The 24076-nt window shown below is 41.2% G+C and overlaps 1 protein-coding gene across 1 annotated transcript in view; it reads left to right on the top strand.

Moving 5' to 3' along the window:
* The window catches only part of LOC115307508 (centrosomal protein of 112 kDa-like), an 88472-nt gene that overhangs the window by 60493 nt on the left and 3903 nt on the right, over positions 1-24076 (top strand). Inside the window, exon 5 of the mRNA XM_029960099.1 lies at positions 11528-11617. Within this exon, the coding sequence (XP_029815959.1) occupies positions 11528-11617 (90 nt within the window). The remainder of the gene's footprint in view (positions 1-11527; positions 11618-24076) is intronic.

A 24076-nucleotide genomic window follows, 5' to 3' on the forward strand; every position in this document is an offset into this window, starting at 1 on the left:
AGGACCAATACCAGAATTCTTAGGGTTTTTTTTTCACTCTGTGCCATATAATGTTTTTCCTGCAGTTTATGTCTCAGTTGTGATAAGGGAAAGTTTTTGAGATGCATGAAGTAGCTGACAAGCTCTGCCCCTGGCACTCTCTAGGTCAGATGAGCAACACTAGTTTGTAGCTGCACAAATGAGAAACTGGTGGCACTTGAGAACCTGGTCTGTTTTCTGTTATTTTTTAGTGCTTTTGCATTTTAAAAATGTCATCCGTGTAAGAATATATGGAGCTGTTTACATATATTTAAAAAGAAAGGGAAAATGAAAAGACCCTGCCTGTCTTTTAGATGTGGAAACAGGTTCCTGAAACAGAAAGGCACCAACTGGGTTATTTTTCTTGTTCAGAGCATTTTGGATGATGGCTGAAGTGGATACCAAGGTTTGACATTCATCATTCAAAACCTCAGAATCCTGTAGAAGATAAACTACAAGAATTGTTTTGACTCAGGGAGAATAGAAATGGCCACAATGGGTCAAAGTGGAGTCTGTCTGTCTGTCCTCTGGGACGTGGTATCTGATAAAAGAAGCCCAGGATGGAGTAGAAGAACAGGCTGAAGATTTAGGGACATTTCCTCATTATACTCACCCATTCTCCAGAAGATACAGTTTGAGGGAGTTGTTCCTTTTTTTTTAATAGTCTTCCAGGGCTTTTTGGGCTGTGGATCTTTGTGTTGCTCTCCAAGTCCTTGTACCCTCAGCGCTCGTGATGGTCTAAGGCAAAACATTCCCACTGTACAGTTTCTGGGAATCTCTCCCAGGAATCCTCAGTCTGATCCTACCAGGGCTGACTTGGAGGGGCTCAGACCTGCTGGAAGTTTGTCCAACATACATTGGTCCTCAGAGGTGCAACAAGTAGGGCTTGAATGTTTAAACAGGTTTGGGTGTTTTTTTTTAAGGAAAGTGTAGACAATAATTTAAACTAGACAAATTCTGATTTTTTTATTGATGATTCCAGTTCAGCAATAAATGTTACATTAGACCTAAGGAAACAGGGTGGTGGGTACTCCCAGAAACAAGTTTTGCAGGAATCAGAGTAAAATATATTGAATAAAAACCTAAGAGAAACATTTAAATAGGCCATGGAGCCTGACATTGTTCCTTGCTATGTGAGTATATGCCTGTCTATGTAAAATATTCTGTACTAGTTTTCTAGAGCTCTAAAATGGAAGGGAAAAACTTCTGAAGAAGCTGAAATAGATCTTACCCATGTCTAATTTTGAAAAAAAGAAAAAAGAACTTAAAGGATTTTAGAAGTGTTTAGAACCATTGGCATTATGACAGCAAGAATCTCCATCATAATGTCACATGATTAACGAGATCAGAAACATTCTGGGATGTTCTGATCAGTTATGTTAATGCCTCTTTTAAAAAAAGTATAAAGCTAATGCTCTATAAAATAGATACTTGAAAAAACAGTTTTGGTTTTCCTCAGGCAAGTGAGATTAGAGTTTCGTAATCTGTTTGACCAGCTGCAGAGGACGTTCTGTTTCTTTTTTTTTTCTTTTTAAGTAAATGAGCTTCATCTCGACACGATTAAAAAATTAAAAAAAAAAAAACAACCAAGAATCGAGCTTCAAAAATGCTCAGTTTTCACACATACTTTTAAATAGGAGCAACTGCATTGTCATGTCTTGTTGCAAATGTAATTGGGTTGGAGGTCATTAAAGACTTTGAATTAAAGAATTTCCAAGTTTCCAACTGTGCGTCCTCCCCTGTCAAGAATCATCCCATTTTTGGCTTCCAGACATAATTTTAGCAGATATTACTTTGCTGCCTCTCACATCTTACGTGTGTTGAGTCAAGCTCGCTCTTGTTCAGTTCAAAAAGCAGTGGTTTGCCTTGAGAGTTAATGTTGTTGATTAAGGTTACTTTGAAAGGTAGAAAGACATTATTAGATTTCTTTTTGTGTGCCTGCATGCAAGAGGACATGTGTTGTTTTATGTAAAGGGAGGATTCCAGCAATACTGAGCACTTCATTACACAAAATAAATAGTTTTTCTTTCGTTCTTACTGGGAATCAGATTAGCCTATCGATTAGAAATACCTCAGCCTTTCATATTTCTTTTTTAAAAGAGAATAACAAAATAAGAGGCTTTGTAAAGCCTGTTAGGAGTGTTTATATTTCCAGGTCTTCGTGCCTCTGTGAGGAAGAATACATTTTAAGGAGGCATTTGTAGAGCACCAGGGGTCTGCTGGAACCTCTGGGCTGGCTCCAGGTGTAAAGTATCCGAACACCCACTTAAAGTGGCAGTTTGGTGATAAACTTGGTTGGGAATGAAGCCCTGGGCAGGGAGAAGATTGCCTTGTTGAGCGAGCGATTGATAAATCTGCTTTATCGTGGCTCCTCTAAATCATTGCAGGAGATTCTGCTCGAACCCCTGATGTTTGTTTTCACGGAACCGTTGTTAGGAATATACAGCAAGCAACAAAACCAGATGTGTCACTGGTTAATTTGTGTTCACAGTGGCAGTTTTTCACTGGCACGGCGCTGACGTGACGTTTCAGACGTCATTGCGGCAGAGCATCAAAAATTCAAGGAGTCGTCTCAAACATGTTGAAGGCGACATCAGGTCTTCACAGGAAACCAGCTCAGAGAATGGCAGGCTCCTTGCTGCTCCCTTTGATTGCAAAGTGTTTAATAAAAAGCAAATTAGGAAATGAAGATTGTCTCGGGGATCAATCGGGCGCAGCAGTTCCGCCCGCTCGGCGCTATCTGTCAGACGTTAACCTGATTGGGAATGTTCTATTTGCTATAATAGCCTCAAAATCGGACTGAAAGGTTGACTTTAAAAATACCTGATGTATTTTGCGTGTGCTCCGAGGCTGATAACAAACTGTGCAGTTCAAGTTTTAATAACTCGGGGTGGGGGGGGGGGAGAGCTGAGAAACTTCAAAAGCTTCGTGATAAACGTTTTTGACAAAGCGTCAGCCCAACATTAGGCAGAATCTTGGTAAATCCTCTCATAAGTGGTTTAAAACGGAGTTTTGAACTTCTCCTTCACAAGTGTACGCTTAGAGATGTCATGGTATCTTTGGGTTTAGAAGGCTCACTTTTATCTGGTGCATGTGCTCCGTTGGTGTTTCTGCCAACACCTCAGAGAGGGCAAAGGGGGGAACAGTGGAACAGTTTTCTCCTTTTGGCAGCCTCTGCCCCTGCTCTGGACCACGACACTCATGGAGGCTGGAAAAAGGGAAAGCAGCGCTGGAGCAAAGCACTGAATGCTCCAGGTAAATATCAGAGTAAACCTTCTGAGCTGACAGGCTTTCTGAGTGTCTTCATTGTGACAACCCCGAAACATCCTGGTCATAGAGAGAGCAATGGTTGGATGTGGCAACTGCTTGTTGGGTTTTGTGGCTCCTTGAGAAAAGCAGATGAAAGCCAGTTTATTACAGCTCTTTGAACCTTGCCTCCCTCCCCTCTCCTATCACCTGAGCCACTAGAACAAAGCAAAAACTTTGCTTTCCTTGCCTCCCCCTGCAAAAAAAAAAAATACCTAACTTTGCAATTTATGCTGCTGTTGTCTTTGAACTGTTATCTCTGCAGGACCTGCTCTGCCTTATGGCTTCCTTTGCCTTTCAAAAGAATTGAGTTTAAAATGCCCTGCAGTAAAGCCCTGGCTCAGCAAAATGCTTAGGCCCCTGCCTAATTTTAAGCCTATGAATGGCTCTGCTGGTGCTATCAAAGAGTTTTAGGGAAGTATCTTAGAATCATAGAATCCCAGACTGGTTTGAGTTGGAAAGGACCTTAAAGATCATCTCCTTCCTCCCCCTGCCATGGGCAGGGACACCTTCTGCTATTCCAGGTTGCTCCAAGCCCCGTCCAGCCTGGTTTGGACACTTCCAGGGATGGGGCAACAACAGCTTCTCTGGGCAACCTGTGCCAGGGCCTCCCCCCACCCTCACAGGGAGGGGCTTCTTTCTAATATGGTTCAAGACTTCGCAGAAAAATGATCATAAAACTTCGGTCAACTCAATTAGATATTTACAGAAAATGCATCTGTATCTTATGGGAGCAAAGCAGGGAAAAAACAGTCATGTTAACAATCCTAACAGTGCTCAGGGAATCTCCAAAACACCCAGATCCTGATGAAGTCTGATGTGAAAGTGTTATGGGACTGCTCAGGAGCTAATGCTGATGATCCAAAGTGTATCATCTACTGCCTATAAATTGTGAAAAATGGAAATAACTTGTGTTAGAGCCACACTGGAAAATGTTTGTATAGATGTTTCTCTTACATTAAATACGTTTTTTTCACTACTGACAGAGAGACTTGGTTTTGTTCCTGGAGTCAAATTATTCCTTTCCTTCCCGAACCCTTTTCTTTCTTCCCACAGTCCCTCAAGGGAAGGATTTGTTGTGCTTCCCAAGGGCATCTCCTACTGGCAAATCCCTGAAGCAAGAGACTGGTGCAAAGCCCCCACCTTGGGTGGTTTTGCAACGTCTCCATTCCCGTTTAGAAGTGTCAGCAAAGTGAGCAAACTTCCAAACATGCCCTGTATGTGGGAGTTCACATTATTCCAAGTGGGAGTTGATGAATCCTGTACCTTTGGAAGTTATGCCTTTTATCTGATCCCTGACCAAGAAAAGCTTTTTTTTCCATAATGGCAGCAGAAAATGGGCAACCACCTCTTGTAGGGACAGATTTACAAAGGTATTGCCGTTTGCATTTTCATTCTGTGTTGTAATTTCACGTTTGCTGTCCATGAAACGGTGTTTAGTGGCTAAAATTAAATATTAGACCTAGGGATTCCCAGATTTGCTGTTCTGTCATTGCACAGCAGGACACTCTGCAGATTGGACCTGTCAGGTCTTCTCCTTTCCCCCACCCAGTGTTGGCAACTTCACTCAGGTCATGAAGTTGGACTAATGGCAACAGGCTGGGAGGTCAGTGAAAAGCAGAATAAAATAGGAAGGAGAGATGTCAAATATTGCTTAAGGTGTTTTAATTTCTGTTCCTGAGGAGCAATAAAGCATAAATGCTCTCTACAGTCATAATAGTAATTGTAATGTACCTATAGGACAGAAGAATAATTTGTGTTATTAAACAGCCTAACTATTTTCAGTATGAAATAAGAGATTTTCTGTTCTGGTGCAGTGATGCTGGCCCCTGCATGTAGGTTGTGGAAAACTTTGTTTGCAAAAACAAAGCTATTGTTTTAACAGAAACCACAGAAATTTGGCCTTTCATATTGAATCAGTAGCATAATGAGTAGTGGAGCAATAGTTCAACATCAAAGGAGACTTCTTGGATATATAGTGTGTTGCAACAACAGCAAAAAAGTTCCCACCAGAAAGGAATTTTGCCATATGTGAGCAGCAGACATATGTATTAGGTTAAAACCAGAAGATTTCCTTTGCTTTACACCAAAAACAAGAGAGACCTTGAGTGCAGAGGTTTGCTGCTGGAGAGCAGTGTCAGTGGGCAAACGCTCCAGGAAAACCCAAAAAGCGTTGAGGATGCACCAAAAATTTGGCTCAAGCATCAGCATTTCACTTTTTAAAATGCCCTTGCTTTGCTCTGACTCGTGGCATTGCATCAGTGCTCTTCGTGGATATACTTGCCCAATTTGTTTATGGCTGTAGCAAACCCAGAAAAAATGTATTTATGTAAAATATTTTAGGAAAAAATAATGATTACTTTGAAAATTCTGTGATAAATTCTGGTGGGATTTTTGGCCTGCTTCCTTTGGATAGAGTTGTACCTGGTTCTGAATTGTGAGACCACCTAGTGTAAAGGAGAAGTTTTTGCCCAGACAGCCCATAATTCCAGCTTCAAGGAGAGATAAAGGTGCTGAAGATTGAGTGTTTTAATGACAACATTTTAAAGCATCTCCATATGTATTCCTGGAACTAAATTTACTTTAATTTTTATTAACATTCACATGGCTTTTTTTTTTTTCTCCAAAGTTCCAGAGGTTTTCTTCTCATGAACGGGGAGAGAAGACACATCAATGAATGTAATTTGAATTTAGAAGGCACTTAAAGAGAGGCCTGTATTCAAAATTATTCTTGGCACATGTTTTGAGGATGTAAAGTGGAAGCCTTCTTCTGTGGGCATTAGTAAGGAGATAATTAAGACTACAGTAGGTAATTATGGTAGCTTTTATTACTGCATCTTTCATTAACTAATTATATTAATTTGGTAACATTTGAAAAATTCTTTGAAGATGAAAAGTGCTAACTCTTACTACCTTTAGTTGCAGCTTTACTCTGCACTGGTCATAAATATTGAGGGCTTTTCTTGTACATCCATGTGTGTGGAGTTGCTGGTATATATATAAATATATATATATGTAATTATATATTGATATCAAAAAAAGACTCTGCCATTATCTGGCATGATCTGATCAGGTTGAGCAGCGACTTTCCTGCTGGCACTCTCTGTTTCAAAGTAAAAATACATTGGTATTTAGTGGTTTTTAGAAAATTTTCCTTCCTTTGTAATTATCACTTATTTATTTAACCCTCAGACCAGAGAGGTAAATGATTGTGACCCCAGACTTGCCATTGGTGTGATGGAATCAGGAATCAGGTCCTGTCTACTCTCAGGAGCACACCCAAAGTAGGAAATTATTTCAGGTCAAAGAAGCAAAACATCATTATTTGTAAATACAGTATCTTCACAGTAATAATCAATAGCAAGAAATTAAAAATAGTAATTATTTCTGTTTATGTAATTCTTCAGAACTGAATTTCCTTTCAGGGAATCCAACCCTTTTTAAAAAAACATCCTGTGGTTAAAGGATAATCAAATCAGTTTTCATATATTAGAGACTAAATCCTTCCTACATTCCCAGTTCATACTTGTTCCTGTGGTTCTTAGGACTCTTTCTCTTCCCAGCTTTTAGCTGATTTAGATTAAGCCCTGCAACAAACATCAAAAGTTAATTCCTGCCTCGATTAGAGATTTTGTCATGCTGCCATCGTACCTTTTTGTCTCTCTAGGGCTCCTTGTCAAAAGTATATGCTTTACAAGTTGTTTTTTTTAAAAAAAAACCACCCTTTTTCACAGCCTCAGTCTCCCCCAGGTGTCCCTCTGAATTCTTTTGGTCCTCTGCATCATCCCAGCACCTCTGGGAGCCCCACTCCCAACTCCACATGCACCAGCTCCACGTGTCTCCAAAGGGCTCCAGCCTCCCATGAGCAGAGTTGGGGGCGAAATAATCTTCATTAAACCTTTTTCTGGTGATAACCAACCCAGAATGGAATAAAAGGAGGGGAAAAGTGCCTACCCAGAGATGGAGTTTGGGATGTTCCTTTCTCCTTCCACATCAGCTGGTCCCCAACGTCTCCTGCACCACAGTGCCTGTGATGGACTCTTCCACAAACTCCACTTCAGGTCCCAAAATCTGCCTGTAATATTCCAGTGGTGTGTTCTCCAAGCCATGACTCTTCTCTTCCATCCTTCTCGTGCCTCTCAGTGCTGCGTGCGACCAAAACAATATGATTTTATTTTAGGATCCTTTCCATTTTTAGGAATAAATCAAATGAATGTGCCCTTTCTACAGCTGTAATTCACCCACATTGTTGCAGTGGAGCTTATTATCTCATTTACATTTTTAAGGGCTTTTCAAAGTGTAGGATATCTGGGCTGGAAAGCAAAACATTTCATTTCTTTGTTCTCTGGCCAACACAAAGCACTTCCAAGGTCAGGTATGGTGTAGCCATTCAACAGCAAACATGTTTACATGGCATTTGAAAGCCCGTTTAACTGAAAAAAAAAAATACTGTGTAACAGTGATGCAAGTCAACTTAGCACAGCTGAGGGACAGGGATTCATTCTGTACCTGGAAAAATTTAACTAAATAAGTTTTGGTTTCCATTCAAGGGAAAAAAAAAAAGCCTCTGACACTTAAAAATTGGCCTGGACTTTTATTTTTTAATCCGTTTTTCTTCATCTCAGCAGTTATTAATCATAAGTTCTGTTAGTCTTTGGGCAAAAAGTGACACTTTGAAGCTGTAGAATAAAAAAATGCATTTCTAAACAGAACAAAACTTTGGTTAGTTTTACAAAAGAGATGTTCTGGGATGTACTGGGGTAGGTTCTCTTCTGTTTTTAAGAGTTTTCTACGTGGCAAAAGCTTCCCTGTCTGATTCAGAAGATTTGGGGGTGCTGGGACCTTCAGGAATAGCCATCAGCATTCAGGCTCTGGCCACTGCATATGAAGCTTTTTGACAATAGAGCCAACTTTCAATGGGATCTCTAAAAAGGTGCATTATCCGTGACATCCATCATAATTCCTCCTAGGAAATTAATGGGCAACAAGCTTGCTTAGCTCTAATTACTCTTCTCAGAGCTTAATCATACACAGAAATCTACAGCAACCCTGAGATTTTGATGTTACTTTTTCTTTTTGGCACGGCCTTGATCAAATGCTGATCTTTTGGTTTTACTTTTCCTGTCATTGTGCTGATAGAAAAGCTGGAATAGCCAAATGAACATTAATTACTCATGGAATGTGTGCAATGCAGCAATAGGCCAAAAAGGGTCTAGTTAGAGGTATTTGTGATTGATCTGAGGAGTTAGTTGGGGGGTTTTTTTGCCATTTCAGTACAAAACCTGCCAACAGGCAGTTATGGTGTGATTGGAAAAGTCTGTGAGCTCACAGTATATTCTGCTCTGGACAACTGGTGAATGGATGACTGTAAGACTTGATAGTTTGCTACACTTACATGCCATAGTAAAAATACCTTATTTCTAAATTTAAGACATTTTCTGCCCTCATAATGAAATAAAACACGTGTGCTCCATGCTGGCAAACACCATCTCGGGTAGGTGAGCCTAACAAAGTCTGTGTTATCTGAATTTCCCAAATGAAATCACTTGCAGATGCGTTGCAAACCCTCAGATTTATAAAGGAACTGCTCATTTTATCCTCTGAAGAACATGTTTGTTGTAAAGAAGAAAAGTAAAAAGGGAGAAATGAAGGGAGGAAAGAGCAGGGCACCAGTTCTCTTTGCCACCATGTGGTTGCTGTCTTTGAGCAGGAACAATCTGAGATCCTGTTTTGTGCTCAGGACTTGCAGATCTGTGTGCTGGGTGTGACATAAATCTGTTCTCAGGCACAGCTTATGTTTGTAAGTAAACACATACATTTGGACATACACATCCCATCTCTTGACTGACTTCAGAGTCCTGTGAAAGAGTCAAACTTGCTCTTGAGCACAAGGGAAGGATGACTGATGTGGGGCAAGGTTTTCTCCCTCCTTATTTTTCGCTTTTAAAAGCTGATCCTGAAATAGCAGGAGAAGATGGGTCGTACTTTGTAGTTTATCCAAAACATGCTCCAGGAATGTTCCTGAGGGTCATCCTGGACTGGTTATGTCTGGACACTTTGGGCTTATGGCAGCACTTTTGTCAGATTAATTGGGGTTTTGGTGATATTTCTGATACATGGAATGAGCCCTCTCCTTATTGCATTTCTACGTTGCGTGACCTGCTCATTTTAGTTTTTAAATCAGAGTGTGCTTGTTTGTGTTTTACCTCACGAGATCAGATGTACAAAAAGAAAACAAAAAGCCTGCAATTCCCACATAATTCCCACATATATTTTGTTATGTTGATGCAAATTCCTGGTACTGCAAGACTTGTTGAGTATTGAACACGGGTTGTACATTCAAAGCCTGGATTTCAGCACTGCTCAGAAGCTGTGATAGCATAAAAGTCCCTGGGCAGATTTGAAGTTCATGCTTGGGTCTGGTTACAATTTTTGGCATCAGAACATGTAATAGTCTTACAGCTATAAGACTTTAAAGTTGATGTCTGGCATCACTTCAAAACAGCGTGCAAGATCTATCATAACTCGTCCTCTTATCTCAATAGCAATTCTATCCTGTAAATTATTGGAGAGGACAGTATTTCGGTGCTGTGGAAAAGAGCAAGGCTTTTTTTCTGTTAAATCTTTGCCCCACGAGTACTTTTAATGATCTTGAGTTATTCAGGGGTGTTCTACTCGGAGGAAGCAAACATCAACCATGTGGTGTGTTCTGCAAAGTACCCTGAGTCCGTGGGCTCGTTGGTGTGTCCTCTCAAGGGAGAGGCAGGGGCACCAGGGGAGGGTCAGGTTAGATATTAGGAAAAATTTCTTCACTGGAAGAGTGGTCAAGCATTGGAAGGGGCTGCCCAGGGAAGTGGTGGAGTCCCCAGCCCTGGATGTGTTCAAAAAATGATCAGATGTGGCATTTTGGGATATGGCTTAGTGGGCATGGTGGGATTGGTCAAAGGTTGGGCTTGATGATTTTGGAGGTTTTTTTCCAGCCTTAATGATTCTGTGATTCTGTAATTCAAGGGTGCAGCTCAGCTTTTTAAAAAGCAGCACTGGAGGCTCCCTCAGTGGCATATCTCCAGCACAAGCCCCTTCCCAGGTCCAGCCCTGCCTCTCCCAGCTGATGGGTATCAATGCCCCCATTTCCTGCCATACAAAAGATAACTCAAAATACTCCCTTTCTGAGGCTGCAGCCGCCTCTGTGTTGGTGTCAATCCCCCCTCCACATTGTGCACTTTGCCTCGAGTCAGCACTTGCAGTTAACAATGCCTTTATTCAAGCTGACAACATCACTAAGCTTTCAGTAAATGTGTAAGTAAATGTTAAGCGTGTATTCAAACATCCAACAATGAGTAGGAAACTTTCAAAAAAAAAAAAAAATCTTTGAAACTTTGTATTGTTTGTTTGGTGTGTATCTGTTAGAAATAACATAGACTATCAGTTCCTTGGGGCACGCTGTTCCTTTGTTAAGCATATAACAAAAAGATCAAGGCCCCGAGTGACTGCTGTAATAAAAATAAATATATAAGAAGAACAATAATGACAAAATAAATTTGTCCATGCATTTTATGGGCTTGGTTTAGAAGTGATTACTTCTGAACTAAATAAAGATTGGATAGTTGTGGTAAAGTGACATGATCATAATGTTCCTTTTATTCACTGCCATTTATACTCATTTGTAGATCAGATGCTAGACTTGACTGCGGGGCGGGAGGGGAGCCCCTCGTCTCGGCCAGCATCCCATTTCAGGAATATGGAATACATTTTCTCTGCAAATTCCAGGCATTGTTTTCCAGAGAGAGGATTATTCTTCTGGCTTAAAGGCAAAATTATTGGTACACTGCAAAACTGTCCCTGGGTTGAACAAGACGACGGCAAAACTCTGAGACATTCGCAAATGCCGTGGTTGCAATTGCAGTGCTTCCTTTTATCTCCCAATCATTGAGGGTATTTATTACATTTTTAGTATGAATACTTGCAGATTATAATAAAGTAGAACTATTAAGACATAACTGCTGTTCACTCAATGATCCTACCTGTGCAGATCGACTCAGTGAGTGGCCAGAGTGACTCTGTCACCTCCCGAGTCCCGCTGGGAACTCACCCTCACCGTGCACCACCTTATTGATCAGCTGGTGCAATGACGTGACCTGTGAGTTTTCCTGCCATCCCGTGTTTCTCAGGGTGTGTTTTGCATCCCTTGCTGTCGTTGCAGGCCTTGCAGGACGAGCTGGAGAGTTACCGCAGTCAGGTGTACGCGGCCGAGAGGAACCTGCAGCGCCACGAGCTGAAGGCCCAGGAGCAGGTACTGGGTGCTGCCCCCTCCCCATCCCCTTCCCTTGGGCAAGGAGGCCCCGTGGTTTTAGATAATACCTTCCTTCAGAGCAAAAAAAAAAAAAAAAAGCACATATTTCCCTGCAGATTTTTCAGCCAGCTTTCTTTTCTGTTTTGTTGGTAATAAAAGAGAATTAAACTGTCTGAACCCTTCAGGCAAATGCTTATCTCCTGCTCTCTGTTGCAAGTTGGTATTTCGGCTTTTCTGGCTGCTAAATGATGCATTTATTTTGTACTGGCTATTTTCAGCTGGCTGTACTGTTTTAATAGAGGTTTCTGAGACTATTCAAACCTGTTGTTTAATGGTTTGTATGAAGAGAATTATAATTGGATGGGTATCTGAGCTAAAAATAATCTTTATTCCTGATCTTCTGTATTCATTGTCCTAACATGTTGTCTGTAAACAATTTCATATGATTAATAGTGCTGAAATTTTTCTGGACACTTTCAGTGGAATCAGAGATTTAGTGTGCTTTGAGCAAAATAGTGTATGTTGTTTACAGACTAGTTTTGGAACAGAGGGTCAATGATCTGCATTCAAACCAGATTAAATTGAAATAGTCAGGCAAGTATACAGGTGATGAATGTCTGAATCAGGCAGGACTTTAGATTTCTAATACAAATCAGGTTTTTCAGCATTTGAGAACTTTATTTGGTGCTGAGTCAACAGTATCAATAGCTTATATCCTATATATAAAGCATTTCTAACTCCATACCTGCAGGAATAATAAGGTGAGGTGGTTGTAGAAGATTAATGGTCATTAATTTCATATATTTTTTCCATGGTTGTTGCTGTCCTACTTGCACATGGGAATCCTCTTTCACATTCACATATTTCCGGAGTGTCAGTAATTAACTGTTCCATTCTCTTTCCCCTCTGCCTCCCAAATCCAGATGTTGGGCCAAGTTCATCTTTAGCTGATGAGGAATTTGGTGTAGTGAGTGAGTTGGCCTACAAGCCTTGCATTTTGGCTTCAGAGTCTCCTGGAAAAGGAGGAGGACAATTAGCTCTTTAAGACATGCTTGTCCTTCCCAGAGAAGAGTATTGGCTGCACATGAGAAACATCCTCTTCCAAATCTCTCCATTTTTTATGTTTTTCTTTGGTGTTTTCTGACCCATTTTGAGAGAGGATCCAGAAGAAGAAACCAAAAAAATGACTTGTGAAATACAGAGGTAGAAGGCCTGACATGCAGATCCACAGGGTGGTCCCCCCTTTCTGCCTTCAGGGTTTTCTCTTCCTCAGCATCTGCTCCAAACCAACCTACAGAACTATCCTGTCCACACTAAATTAATGAAGGACGAGCTCAGCCAGTAACATGTTTTCCCCCAGTATGATAGAACAGAAATGTTATTTAAATTACAGTTTACTGTCCATCTCTGAGCTTTTCCTGCAAGGTTGTGTTGGCAGAGTTTGGTAACACTCATGTCCAAGTTCATCAGTGATCTGGGCTCTGCCATTCATCCATTGGGACTTTCTGAAGAGCTGGAGCCACTGAGGATGGTGTTGTTTAGGTGGCTTTGGTCTGTTTTGTAGACAAACATTTTGAAAGTTGTTAGTGTGTCTTCTCCATGACTGGTTAATTCATTAGTTCTGCTTATCTCTCCAGAGGAAAAATGCAAAAACGAGGGCTCTGACACTTTTCCAGTGATTATGTTTGGCCAGGGCACCTGTAAACATGTTCATCAAGTGTTAACAGTAGTTAACGACTCATCAGCCGGTCAGGGAGTTGAAATATTCAAGGCAGTAACTTGTTTTCTGCTTTTACCAAAGATTGCCTGAATCAGAACTGCATAAAACATGGACATTTGTGCTGGCACTGTTACAAAAGCCACTTTCCCGAGCTTTTACATGTCTATAAATAAGGAGGAGAGAGGGTTAAACAGCTTCTGTTTTTCATTAAAAGGAAAAATCTTGTGTTTTGATTCTATAACAACAACAAACAAATGAATGAGACATGAAAAAACATCTTGTTGTGCTTTTAATTAAAAATAAAAAGCTGTTTCTCGTTATGGCTTGTTGGGTGGTATCTTGGTGCTCCATGTTGGCTGTTTTTTCAGTGCAATGTCCTTATAACTCTTCAGTCTCCGAGAGTGACTGACAGAGCTGCAGAGCTTTAACTCTTTGTTACAGTGACCCTCTGGTGATCACACAGACTTAACCTTTCATTATTATAATTATCCAGAGAGACAGAGACAAACTATCCCATAAATAAAGGGGGGAAAATGTGTTGGGCTCTGTCTGTGCAGAGCCGAGTGTGGCGCTGCAGTTGGAGAGCAGCAGCTGTTTTTATGGAGCTTTTCCACTCCCATACTTCATGTTCTTGGCTGAACTTGTGTTTTCTCCTCTTTATTTTTCCTGTCCCCTTTCAGTGTGAGTAGGTGCAATCACGTTGTGTCCGTGTTGTCTCACCAGTGGTTCTCTGTACGATGAGTTCCAGTCACGTTTGTCAAAAGTGCTGGGGATTTCTCCCGCTTTGAGTAGCCTAAATAATTTTATCTTTTCCATAAAGGTTGTCCTGTCTCTGTCCTGGTGTTCCAGGACAATGATCCGTGTGTTCAGTAATGCTGCACTTTAGGATTGCAGTCTCAGAGCTGCATCATCTTTCCCCATGTCAAACTGTTGGATGTTTCCTTCAAAATTTAGATGTTCACCTTTTTGAGACATATAATTGTATTTGTGGAAAGTGGCAAACTGGCAGCAAATGAAGTATAACTCACTTTTTTTTTTTTTTTTTTAAATTTATAGTCCCAAGACAGTTAAAACAGTCTGGGAAGGTTTCTAGGAAATTTGGGTGTGTCCAAACCATTTCCTTTAAAAGCATCCTGGAAGTTTCTTATATCTCAGTCCTACATAGCTCTGGATATCAGCTTTCTGTCAAGTGATCCCATTTAGGTTGTGTTCCTTATCATGTCCTCTTGGGGTGAGCGTATCCCTTGGTTGTCCCTGATACATGTCTGGATCTAATTCTGTCAGAAATATCTTTCATCCTGCTAAAAATGTTTCTCTTAAGTCAAATGGCTTTGTGCATTTGTCAGTCACAGTTAAAAAAATCTCAGTTGTTCTTACAGGAGACTTTACATACTGTGAGTGTGTAATTAAAAATGACACACATCACTGAGAGCTTAAGCATGTCCTTAATGAATTCAGGAATTTAGGCATGTGCAACAAATTTTGCTGAATTGGGGCCTGTATGAAAATTCATGGTGGTGATCTTTTTGCTTTACTCCCTAGATTTCTTTAACATACCTAATTTAACTTCAAATTCCCTTTTTTGGAAGGATAATAACCCCAACTCAGTTTACTGAAAAGCTGCAAGAATTTCTCTTTTGAGAAGTACAAGCAAGAATTTTCTCAGAAAAAAACCCCTATTCTTTCATTCCTTGTTCTAATGTTTTAGCTATCGGGGTGGATTGGGTATGATGTAAGTTTGGGGATAATAGAGGGGGAAAAGTTCTTTGTGTTTGCAAAAAACTGAAGTAGCAACATTATAGATACTCAAACCATACTCCTTCAAGCAGTCAACTCAAAATAGTCTTAAAGGAGAGAGATTCTCTCAGACAGAAAATCAATTATGTTCAATTCATTAATATTGCTGAGGAAACGAAGGAGAATAGCAATGGGGATTTCCAGCCCTTTAATTTCTTTTTCCTCAAATAGATTATAAGAAAGGGAGAAAGGAGTTATCTGAATGAGGATGTTGTAGAAGTATTTGGCATAAAATGGAACAGCTTAGTTTAAGTGGATTTCACTCATGTTCAAATGAAAACAGGAGTGATAATTGTAAAAGAGCCATGATTCAAAAGCATTCAGCCAGTGTTCATTTTTAATGTTTATTATCCTGACTTGCTTGATTTTTCATGACTGCTGGATATTTACCACACTCAGCCCAACTTACTGTTTCCATGCCAACTAAATATATTTGTTCTCAGACGAATGCTGTGATGCATCCTTCTGAAATTTTAGTTGCTGTGTAGCACAGAGAACTTCTAAGGTTTGCCACACCTTCTCCTTGCTGGGAACAGAGCTGCTTGCCAGAGGATTTGGGGAGCTGTGAGCAAGGAATCAGTGAGACACAAATGAGCAACATACACTGATGTGCACGGTGTGAGTCCCAAGTAGTTCTTAATCTGATGGCTGGAACACTTGAGTACTATTATCCCATTAGTTTAGGGCTTTTGCTCCATATTTCTTTTCAGAGACATTACCTAGTGGAAGGTGTCCCTGCCTGTGGCAGAAGGATTGGAATGAGATGATCTTTAAGGTCACTTCCAACCCAAAACATCCTGTAATTCTATGATTTTTAAAGGTATCAAAATGTTTTACATGCCATCAGATGACAATCTGGGGCCCCTGCCTTGAATTTCCAGACTTTCTCAAAGTGTTGTCTTTCTCAGTCACCCAAAATCAGGCAAATAAGCTCTAGGTTATGTATTTAAAAGTCCCAGTTGGCTTTGTGTCCAGCTGCAGGTGAGGAGGATGGAGGCAGCCTTTGTTTCACTCCTCCCCAATGGAGGCTGATGGGGAAGAATCAGGCTGATCCTGGTTGTATCTCTGTAAGAGACCTTTCATGGATATAGGTGCCTCTATAGGTGTATGGCAATGTTGACTTCATAGAATGGTTTGGAAGGGATCTTAAAGAACACCCAGTTCCAGTCCCTTGCCATGGACAGAGACACCTTCCACTAGACCAGATTTCTCCAAGCATATTTTACTTGGCCTTGAACACTTCCAGGGGTAGGACATGGATTTAGGTACAATAAAATGACCACAGACATTATTTGGAGCCCAATTCTACCACTTTTTACATTGGTTTGTGTTCACCATATACACAATTCCCCTGATAAATTCATTAATCACTTTGATGCAAAGGTGGCCCCCAGTTTTTTAATTAAGACTGGGATTGTTAGAATAAATCATAATTTTGCATTTGGCACATTTTATATTTCTTTAATGGCTGCCTATGAAAGGAAAGAGAATTAAAATGAACATAGGAAATGTTTCTGTACAGTGAGAAGTTTCAGATTAGCAGAAGGAGATAGAAGCTGAGATTTGAGCACAGAAAAACAGCTTTGCAGGTGGGATTTGAAAGGAGCTGGAAATCAATGGAGTTGAAAGTTCCCAGGAGCTCCATATGGCAGGAACTGCGGGAGAGAAGGCTCTCACCAACTGTGCAACTGTCAAAGGGAAAAGCGTCGATGATGATGATGTACGTGTGGAAGTCAGTGATCAAATGTTAGCTTTGGTAATCAGGCACAACTGGAAAATACACAAATATACACCTACTTTAGAGAAGAGAATGAATTATTGGAATGAGGTGGCCAGCTGGAGAAAGGCAGCAAACAGAAAGTACAGAACGACGAGTTAAAAGGAAAAAGAGAATTGTTACCAAAAGAGAATAGAAACATATGCCAGTGTGGAGGAATTAGAGAGCGTTTTAAAATGTCAGTTTTCTTGCTCTTCGTCTTAAATAATAGTGAATGAGAAAAAGATCTTTCTTTTAAGAGAGCAGCACCTCATTTGAGAGCGTCTGTGGTTTGCTTGCATATTATCAATTAAGGGGAGTTTGTTCTTTCAGAAGCAGTTAAAGCAGGACTACAAGGGACAGAGAGGCTGGTACTTAAAGAAGGGAATCCAAAAAAAAGGAGAAATGGGAATGGATGGAGGAGCCAGCAGATGACAGAAGAGCAGAGCAGAGACACCTTATCTCCAGAGTGGGCTCCCAGCGGTGCCTGTTCAATTAGTGAACTGTCCCACTCTCTTTTTCTAAGTGATGAGGGGCTTGGATGGAGCAGAAAAAGACTGGAAAAGACCAACTTTATGCTGATCTTTACCTTCATTTAAATTCTGAAGTAGTACTTTGTTGTCAGTTTGATCACCCCCAATGCCATCCCTCAGAAGTCCGTCCGGGCAGCGCAGCCCTGGCGTCTCCTGCCCTGCCCAAAGCTGGGCAGGTTCTTCCCAACCCTCTGCAAACCTGGCAGCTGGTTTTCCCGTTGAGAGGCTGACTGGATTTTTGGTTCTTGGACATGGTGATCGTAAAAGGAGCTTCTGATGATTATCTGCAAAGATTTTCTTGTTCACACAGTCAGTGTGAAGATCTCAAGCCTGATCCTGCTGCTGCTGAGCTTTGGGAGCTCTCGCTGGTGTTGGTGAGCACTCAGCACCTCCTGTACCACACACTGGAACCTTCCCACCCTGGATGGGAGGGATTCTGTGGAAGGTAACACGTGCTGGAATGTAAAACTGAAATGCATAAATGTGTTCCAGCGCTGGTGTCAGAGTTGCTTTATTTCAGACCGAACTACCCTGATAGTGCCAGAAATCAACCCCGTGTGTTGGACAGGATGATCCCTGTGGGTCCCTTCCAACTCGGAATATTCTGTGATTCTGTGTTTTCAGCTTTGGCCCAGCAGCACTGGGGAGCAGCTGGGCTGGTTTGGGTTTGGTTACTCCCAGTCAGGGGGTGTCAGTGGTGTGTCCCCCCCCGTCACCATCACCCCATGGAGGGGACAACCCTCCTGCTGCAACGCCAACCTCTTGGACCTATAAATGAAGAGCATTGACAAGAGCTGAGGGAAATAATGCTCAGGGAACAAAGATGGCATCGGCAATGAATCATCTGGAAGGAGAAGAAAATAAGTCCAGGATCCTCCAAATCCCAGCTGGAACAATAGCAGAGCCCTGGAGAGGGGGAGGTTGAGAGAACAGCGTGAATTTTCTAGCCACAACATTCCTGGTTGTTCCATGGTGTTGACAGTGAAAGCTTTTATTCCTCTCCAACTCGCCTAATCCCAAGAATCCTGTTCTTGCCATATGCAGCCCACTGGTGGGGTTTTTTTTCCAAAAGCTTTGCCTGCCTTCCCTTCCTTTGCAGCTATGAATTATATGGACTCAGATTGCTTAACTACAAACAGAGGATTTTCCAGGTGGGAGATCTTGGTTAAGAAAAGAAAGATATCGAAATACAAGCCACTGAAGTAATGAGGCCACTTGGATGCAGGTTGGGGGGAAAGAAAAAAAAAAGGACTTGGAGCTCGGAGCTCGGCAGGGCTGGAGGTCCCCTGGGTTAGTAAAACAGCAAGGCAAAAATGTTTTGGACTCTCAGATGCTTTACTAGCTCAAGACAGACAAACAAAGAGGATGTCTATGCCACCAATTTATGTTTTATTGAAACTGTCAGGACAGGGGAGGTGCTCCAGCAGTATTTCCTCAGTGGAGAACAACATGGTGTTCACTTGACAAAATGACTTTGCTCAGCTGATCTCGCTCGGTTACTGTTTTCAGCTGAGCCAAATTCATGGGATTTATGGCGTTCATTACTTTGCTTAAGAACTTGAGAACATTTGTATCAAATTGCATTCTATTCCTCTAAATCTGGAGGAGCCATATTTCAGTGTCCGTGGCACAGCAAGAGCCGAAGTTCCCACTGCCTGAAAGGAGAGAGGATGTGGCCTGAAAAGCAGCAGATATTCGTGCTGGATTATTTTCTGAAAAGACAAATATTCAGGCCTTGATCTTCACTGAAACAATTGATACATCATTGGATCCCTCGTTAGGAAAAATTGTTTTCAGCGGATTTCAAGCTCTGGTTAAATTTTCTCTTGCAGCAGAAACCGGAGAGCTCTGAAATTTAAGGAAATTGCCAGTTTTGGTTGGTTTGGTTCCTGGGTTATAGACACTGCCCAGAGTGTCCCAGGCTGGCTGAGGGAGGAAGGGGCACATCTGGACCCCCAGAGGTTTTGTGGAAGTGGAGCTGTGCTCACTTAGACTTCAGGAGTGCTGAGAAGCAAAGGAGGAGTCCCTGCAATTAGGGAGGATACAAACGAGCAGTGATTAATCATTCTTTGCATTTTCGGGTTTTCTGTTTGTTTGTTTTGGTGCTGTTCTTGATTAGGGTGTTGTTTTTTTTTTTTTAGTTGGGATGGCATTTGTAGTGATGTGTCCTTCATGTGCCCTTTTCAAAGTGCTTTCAGAAAACTCCTTCAGCAGTGTTCACAGCACCTGAATGAAGCTGATCTGTGCACAATATCATTATTATCATTACCTTCATTTAGAAGGAGGAGACTTTATTCTGAGATTAAATGATTTGCCTAAGGCTGAAGGAGTTATTTTTACCTTTTTGGTACCCTAACCTGTTTTCAGATTTATTACAGCAGATCTTTCATGTCTTTGTTCATGTGTGTTGCAGAACAGATGCATAACCTTTTTAAGGAGTTTTCTCTTTTAAACAGCATTATAACATGCAATTGTTTAAATAATGCAGGAAGGGACTTGAGAGAGACAGGAAATTACTTTTCTCATCTTACTCACCCTGAAACGTGGAGAAAATTTGATAACAATTAAATGATCCTAATTATGCCTTTTGGTCACTATCCTAGTATTTCCTGGCACATGTGGAATTATTATCCTTCATAAATATTACAAACAGGCAGAAATCAAGATAACTGAAAAACCCACAGCACCCTAGTTAATTGAACTGCCTTTTGATTCTTATCTGACATAAACACAATGTGTTCATGCCCTTCAAGACAAGATTTATTTTTTTTTAAAGGAACTTGAACAACTCTTCTGTGGTGCCTTCATTTGCTTTGGCACTGTTTGCTTCAAAGTTTCTTTTGCAGTTTCCTTATGCTCCTCTGGTTCAGATAAAGTCATTTACAGCTGGGAAATCTGGAGAAGACTCCATTATTTGGGGCTTTTGAATTTTTTGATTTATTTTTTTTTTTTTAATGAGACAGATATTTTGCAGCAGGGCCAGTGTGTTCTGGGTGAACTCAGCATCACAGACCTCTTGGGTGTAAGGAGGGAAGATCTGGCTGTTGGGAACCTCAGTAGGATCTGGTGGAGAGCGTGGAAGAGACCTGGAATATCCTCTGCTTTGCAGGCTGTTTTCAGCACACGGGCTAAAATGCATCTGGTCATCTTGAAGATGCTGTGTTTCTCCTGGTTGTGCTTGAGTTGTTTCTTTCCAAAAGGAAGGGGAGTGACTGGAACCCAGCAAAGCGTCAGTGGGGTTTGTTCCTCCTCGGTGCTCCCACTGCTTCCAACCCAGCCCCACAAACATCCCTCTGAGGCTTTTAGAGATGATGAGTGGCTGAAAAACCAAACTGTGCCACCTGAAGAGCTCCTGAAGTGGTAAAATTGAAAGTCATCTTGCACTAGTACCCGAGGAAGTGGCTGCCACCATCCCTGGAGGGATTTAAGATGTTTGTAGATGTGGTGCTCAGGGACATGGTTTAGTGGTGCCCTTGGCAGTGTTGGGTTAATGGTTGGACTAAAGGCTTTTTCCAGCCTAAAAAATTCTGTGATTCTCTTGATCAGCATTGGGCCAGGCCTGACTGCTTGGTTTGGAAAGCTCAGGTTTGGATATTTCTCTTCTGGGCATCAAACCCCACTTTTATGTCTTTGAGATTGGTCAATGCCCAACTTCATGAACTGGGAGTCTGTGAAATTTCAACTGCCCTGCTTTTGGCATCACTTTGTATAATGGTGTGAATATTTGTCTCTTCTTTTTTTCCTAATTTATCGTGTGACTGAGCACACATGAGCTACGTGTGGCAGCTTCAGCTTTCCCTTGTCCCTGCTGACACCAAAGATGATTGATGGCAGAACTCTAAAACCTCATATGTTAGCCACCAACCTGAATAAACAAAGGCCAGTGTGGCAGCTTAATATTAAAAGCTATAAAACCTTCCTGGGGGTTCATGGATTAAATCAACTCACCGAAATGAATTTTCAAAAAAAAAAAAAAAAAAAAAACTTTCTCAGGACTGAAGAAAAACGAGCACAACGGTGAATGAAATAGAGCCATCCTCATCCAGCAGACTAAAGCCCTCCTGAGGGCTGAAGAATTGCAATTTTAAACATCCCTCAAGGGTGCAAGAGGAGACACACAGTATTTGTGGATCCTAGGGAGGCAGCTTGAGGCTATAAAAGAACAAAAAAGCCCTTTAAGGCACAAAAACCCCCACATATCCCTGCAGACATAGCTTTCATTGGTCAAAAATAAGTGCTAAAAAATAAAAACCTTCCATCATTAAAATGAGCATCCATCAGCCCACTTGGAGTTATAAGAAGTGATTTAGACTTTTGCCATGCACTATTTTAATCTCTTGGGTCAATAAACCTTGATAGTGACTTCAGCCAAAAATACCAGCAGGTTGTTCACCAGAACGTGGCAGGAAACAGCTGGGAACTTATTTTCATCATATTGTGATGCAATTACTAGTGAGCACAGCTGAAAGTGCCATATTTTGTCTTCTACAACAAATTGGAGTTGTATCCAAAAGGGCAGGTTTCACTGCAAAAAAAAAAAAAATGTGTCTTCTGTCTATAACAGAGTAAGGAATGAGCCCAAGCAGTGCTGCAGCTACCAGGGCTTGTTTCTCATTTTCTTTCTCCACTTTCAGCTGACCCCATAATATATCTCTATTTTTTAAAGCATAGCACAGATTTCTTCCTGGCTTTCCAAGAAACACCTCTGTCAAAAGGGAATGATCCCTTGCTGCTTTACAGAGTTAATAGCAAACATTACCAGCATTGTGAAAGCAGGTATTTAAAGGACAATTACAGGTTAAACTATTAAAAGCAGTGACCTGGTTTCAAGAAAACTGTCGCACAATTAGAACGTTCTTATTTCCCTCACACAGCTGTATTAAAATTTTTGTTGCCATCTACATATTGGCCAGGTGATCATGTAGGTCCTCTTACCCATGAAATAGATCTTTATTGTTCCAAATTTAGGAAATAAAAGCATTTTGCTGCTCTGGCCGCCTGTTTCTGGTCTCGTCTCACCAAGAATAAATGGAACATGTTGAATCAACTGAAATATATGTTTCTGCTCTATCAAGGTCCCCACCCAAACGAGCTGTTGGCTCAGAAAATATTTATCCTGGCAAAGCACCTAGGCATTACTTTGGAAGCCTTGATAGAAATAGTAGCATAAATTTATTGGCGTAGCTTTCAAAAACATAAATTTCGATCGCTGGCTTATAGACAGGCAGAGTTCAAACAAGGTTCCCTGTCTCACCTCTTTTTATTTTTTTTTTTCCTTTAGATTTGCATAGTGGCATCACTTCCTCGCAGTTCCCAAGGAAAGCCTCTAATTGCCCATTTGCATAAAGATTTGGCGATTTCTCTGCCGTGTCGGGGGGGATGACTCAGGGCGGAGAGAATTTTCCTAACGTTTCATCGGGATTGTTTTATCCCTCTTGTATTGATAATTGTTAACGCAGATTTTGGCAGGAGCTGCTTTTCCCGTGAGAGGGTGGCTGGGGGTGAGCTCCGAGCCGGGTTGTTCTCACGTGTTGGGAGCTTGTGTTGCTCCTTCCAGGCTGGAGCTGGGCCTTGGAACTCCTGCCTTCTCCAGGTTTTAAGGCTGAGGTTTTTTGGTTTGTGGTTGCAGTGGTAAGATTTCAGCGATTTGGGAACTAAAAATTAGCCCCAAATGGTGTTGGAGTGTAAACTATTGGGGGGAAAAAAAAGGATTCAATTCGAAAGTTTAAAGGTATTTTATGAGTTAATCTGCTATTGAGTCCCTTTGATCCTTTATTTACATATTCAGCTGCTAATCCAGAAAAACACCTAAGTCCTTGCTTAATTTGAATTAAGCAGTTAATCCTATTGGAAGTTAAGTACAGATGTGAGGCCCTGATTCAGCCAAGGACTAACAAGGAGTGTGAGCGTGTCCTGGGTGAGGGACTGACCTGAACCAGACTCTCTGGACTTATCCTGGCTCAAGACTCAGCAAAATCCAACCCTACTGGAGGGACACAAAGCACAACCCTTCCAGCTGATCCATCTTCACGTGACACTGTTTCCTCAACATCTGTGGAATAAGGTTAAGGACTAAAATGTCCTCCTCGTTTTGGGGTGAACATCTGGCCTCATAACAGGTCCAGGATGCTCAAACCTGTTTGTTGAAAGTCCTGTAGCCTCCATGAAGTTGAGGAAGACGCAAAGTGCAGTGAAAAGTAGTTGCATGATGAATTTAAAACAAACAAACACCAAACCAAATCCTTTAAGGCACCTGGAAGTTGAGAAATTTTGTAAAAAAAAGTTCCTGGGAAACAGGAATTCACCTTGCCTAAGGGGGCAAGGGACAAATGTCTCTCCAGTGACCTGGTTCGGATACCTAAGACAAAAAGAAAACTTCTATCAATTTGCAAAGTGTATATCTCTATAAATGCTTAATTAAGATGGATTTAAGAATGATTATTGCTTCTTCAGGCCACGTCCCAAGTAATGCCTTCCTGGGTTTTTTTCCATTATTTTTTTCCTCTCCATATATTTTTATTCTTATGTTTTCTTTTTCCTTTCTTTGTCTCTTTTACCTCTTCTTCTCCTTAGGAGTCTTTGCTGTTCTTTCTTCTCTCTCCTTCCTCTCCCTTGATAGCCCAATTCTGTGTTTACTTGGACTCCAATTTGGG

Source organism: Manacus vitellinus, unplaced genomic scaffold (assembly GCF_001715985.3).
Source record: "Manacus vitellinus isolate BGI_N305 unplaced genomic scaffold, ASM171598v3 scaffold_24_pilon, whole genome shotgun sequence".
NCBI classification, from domain to species: Eukaryota; Metazoa; Chordata; class Aves; order Passeriformes; family Pipridae; genus Manacus; species Manacus vitellinus.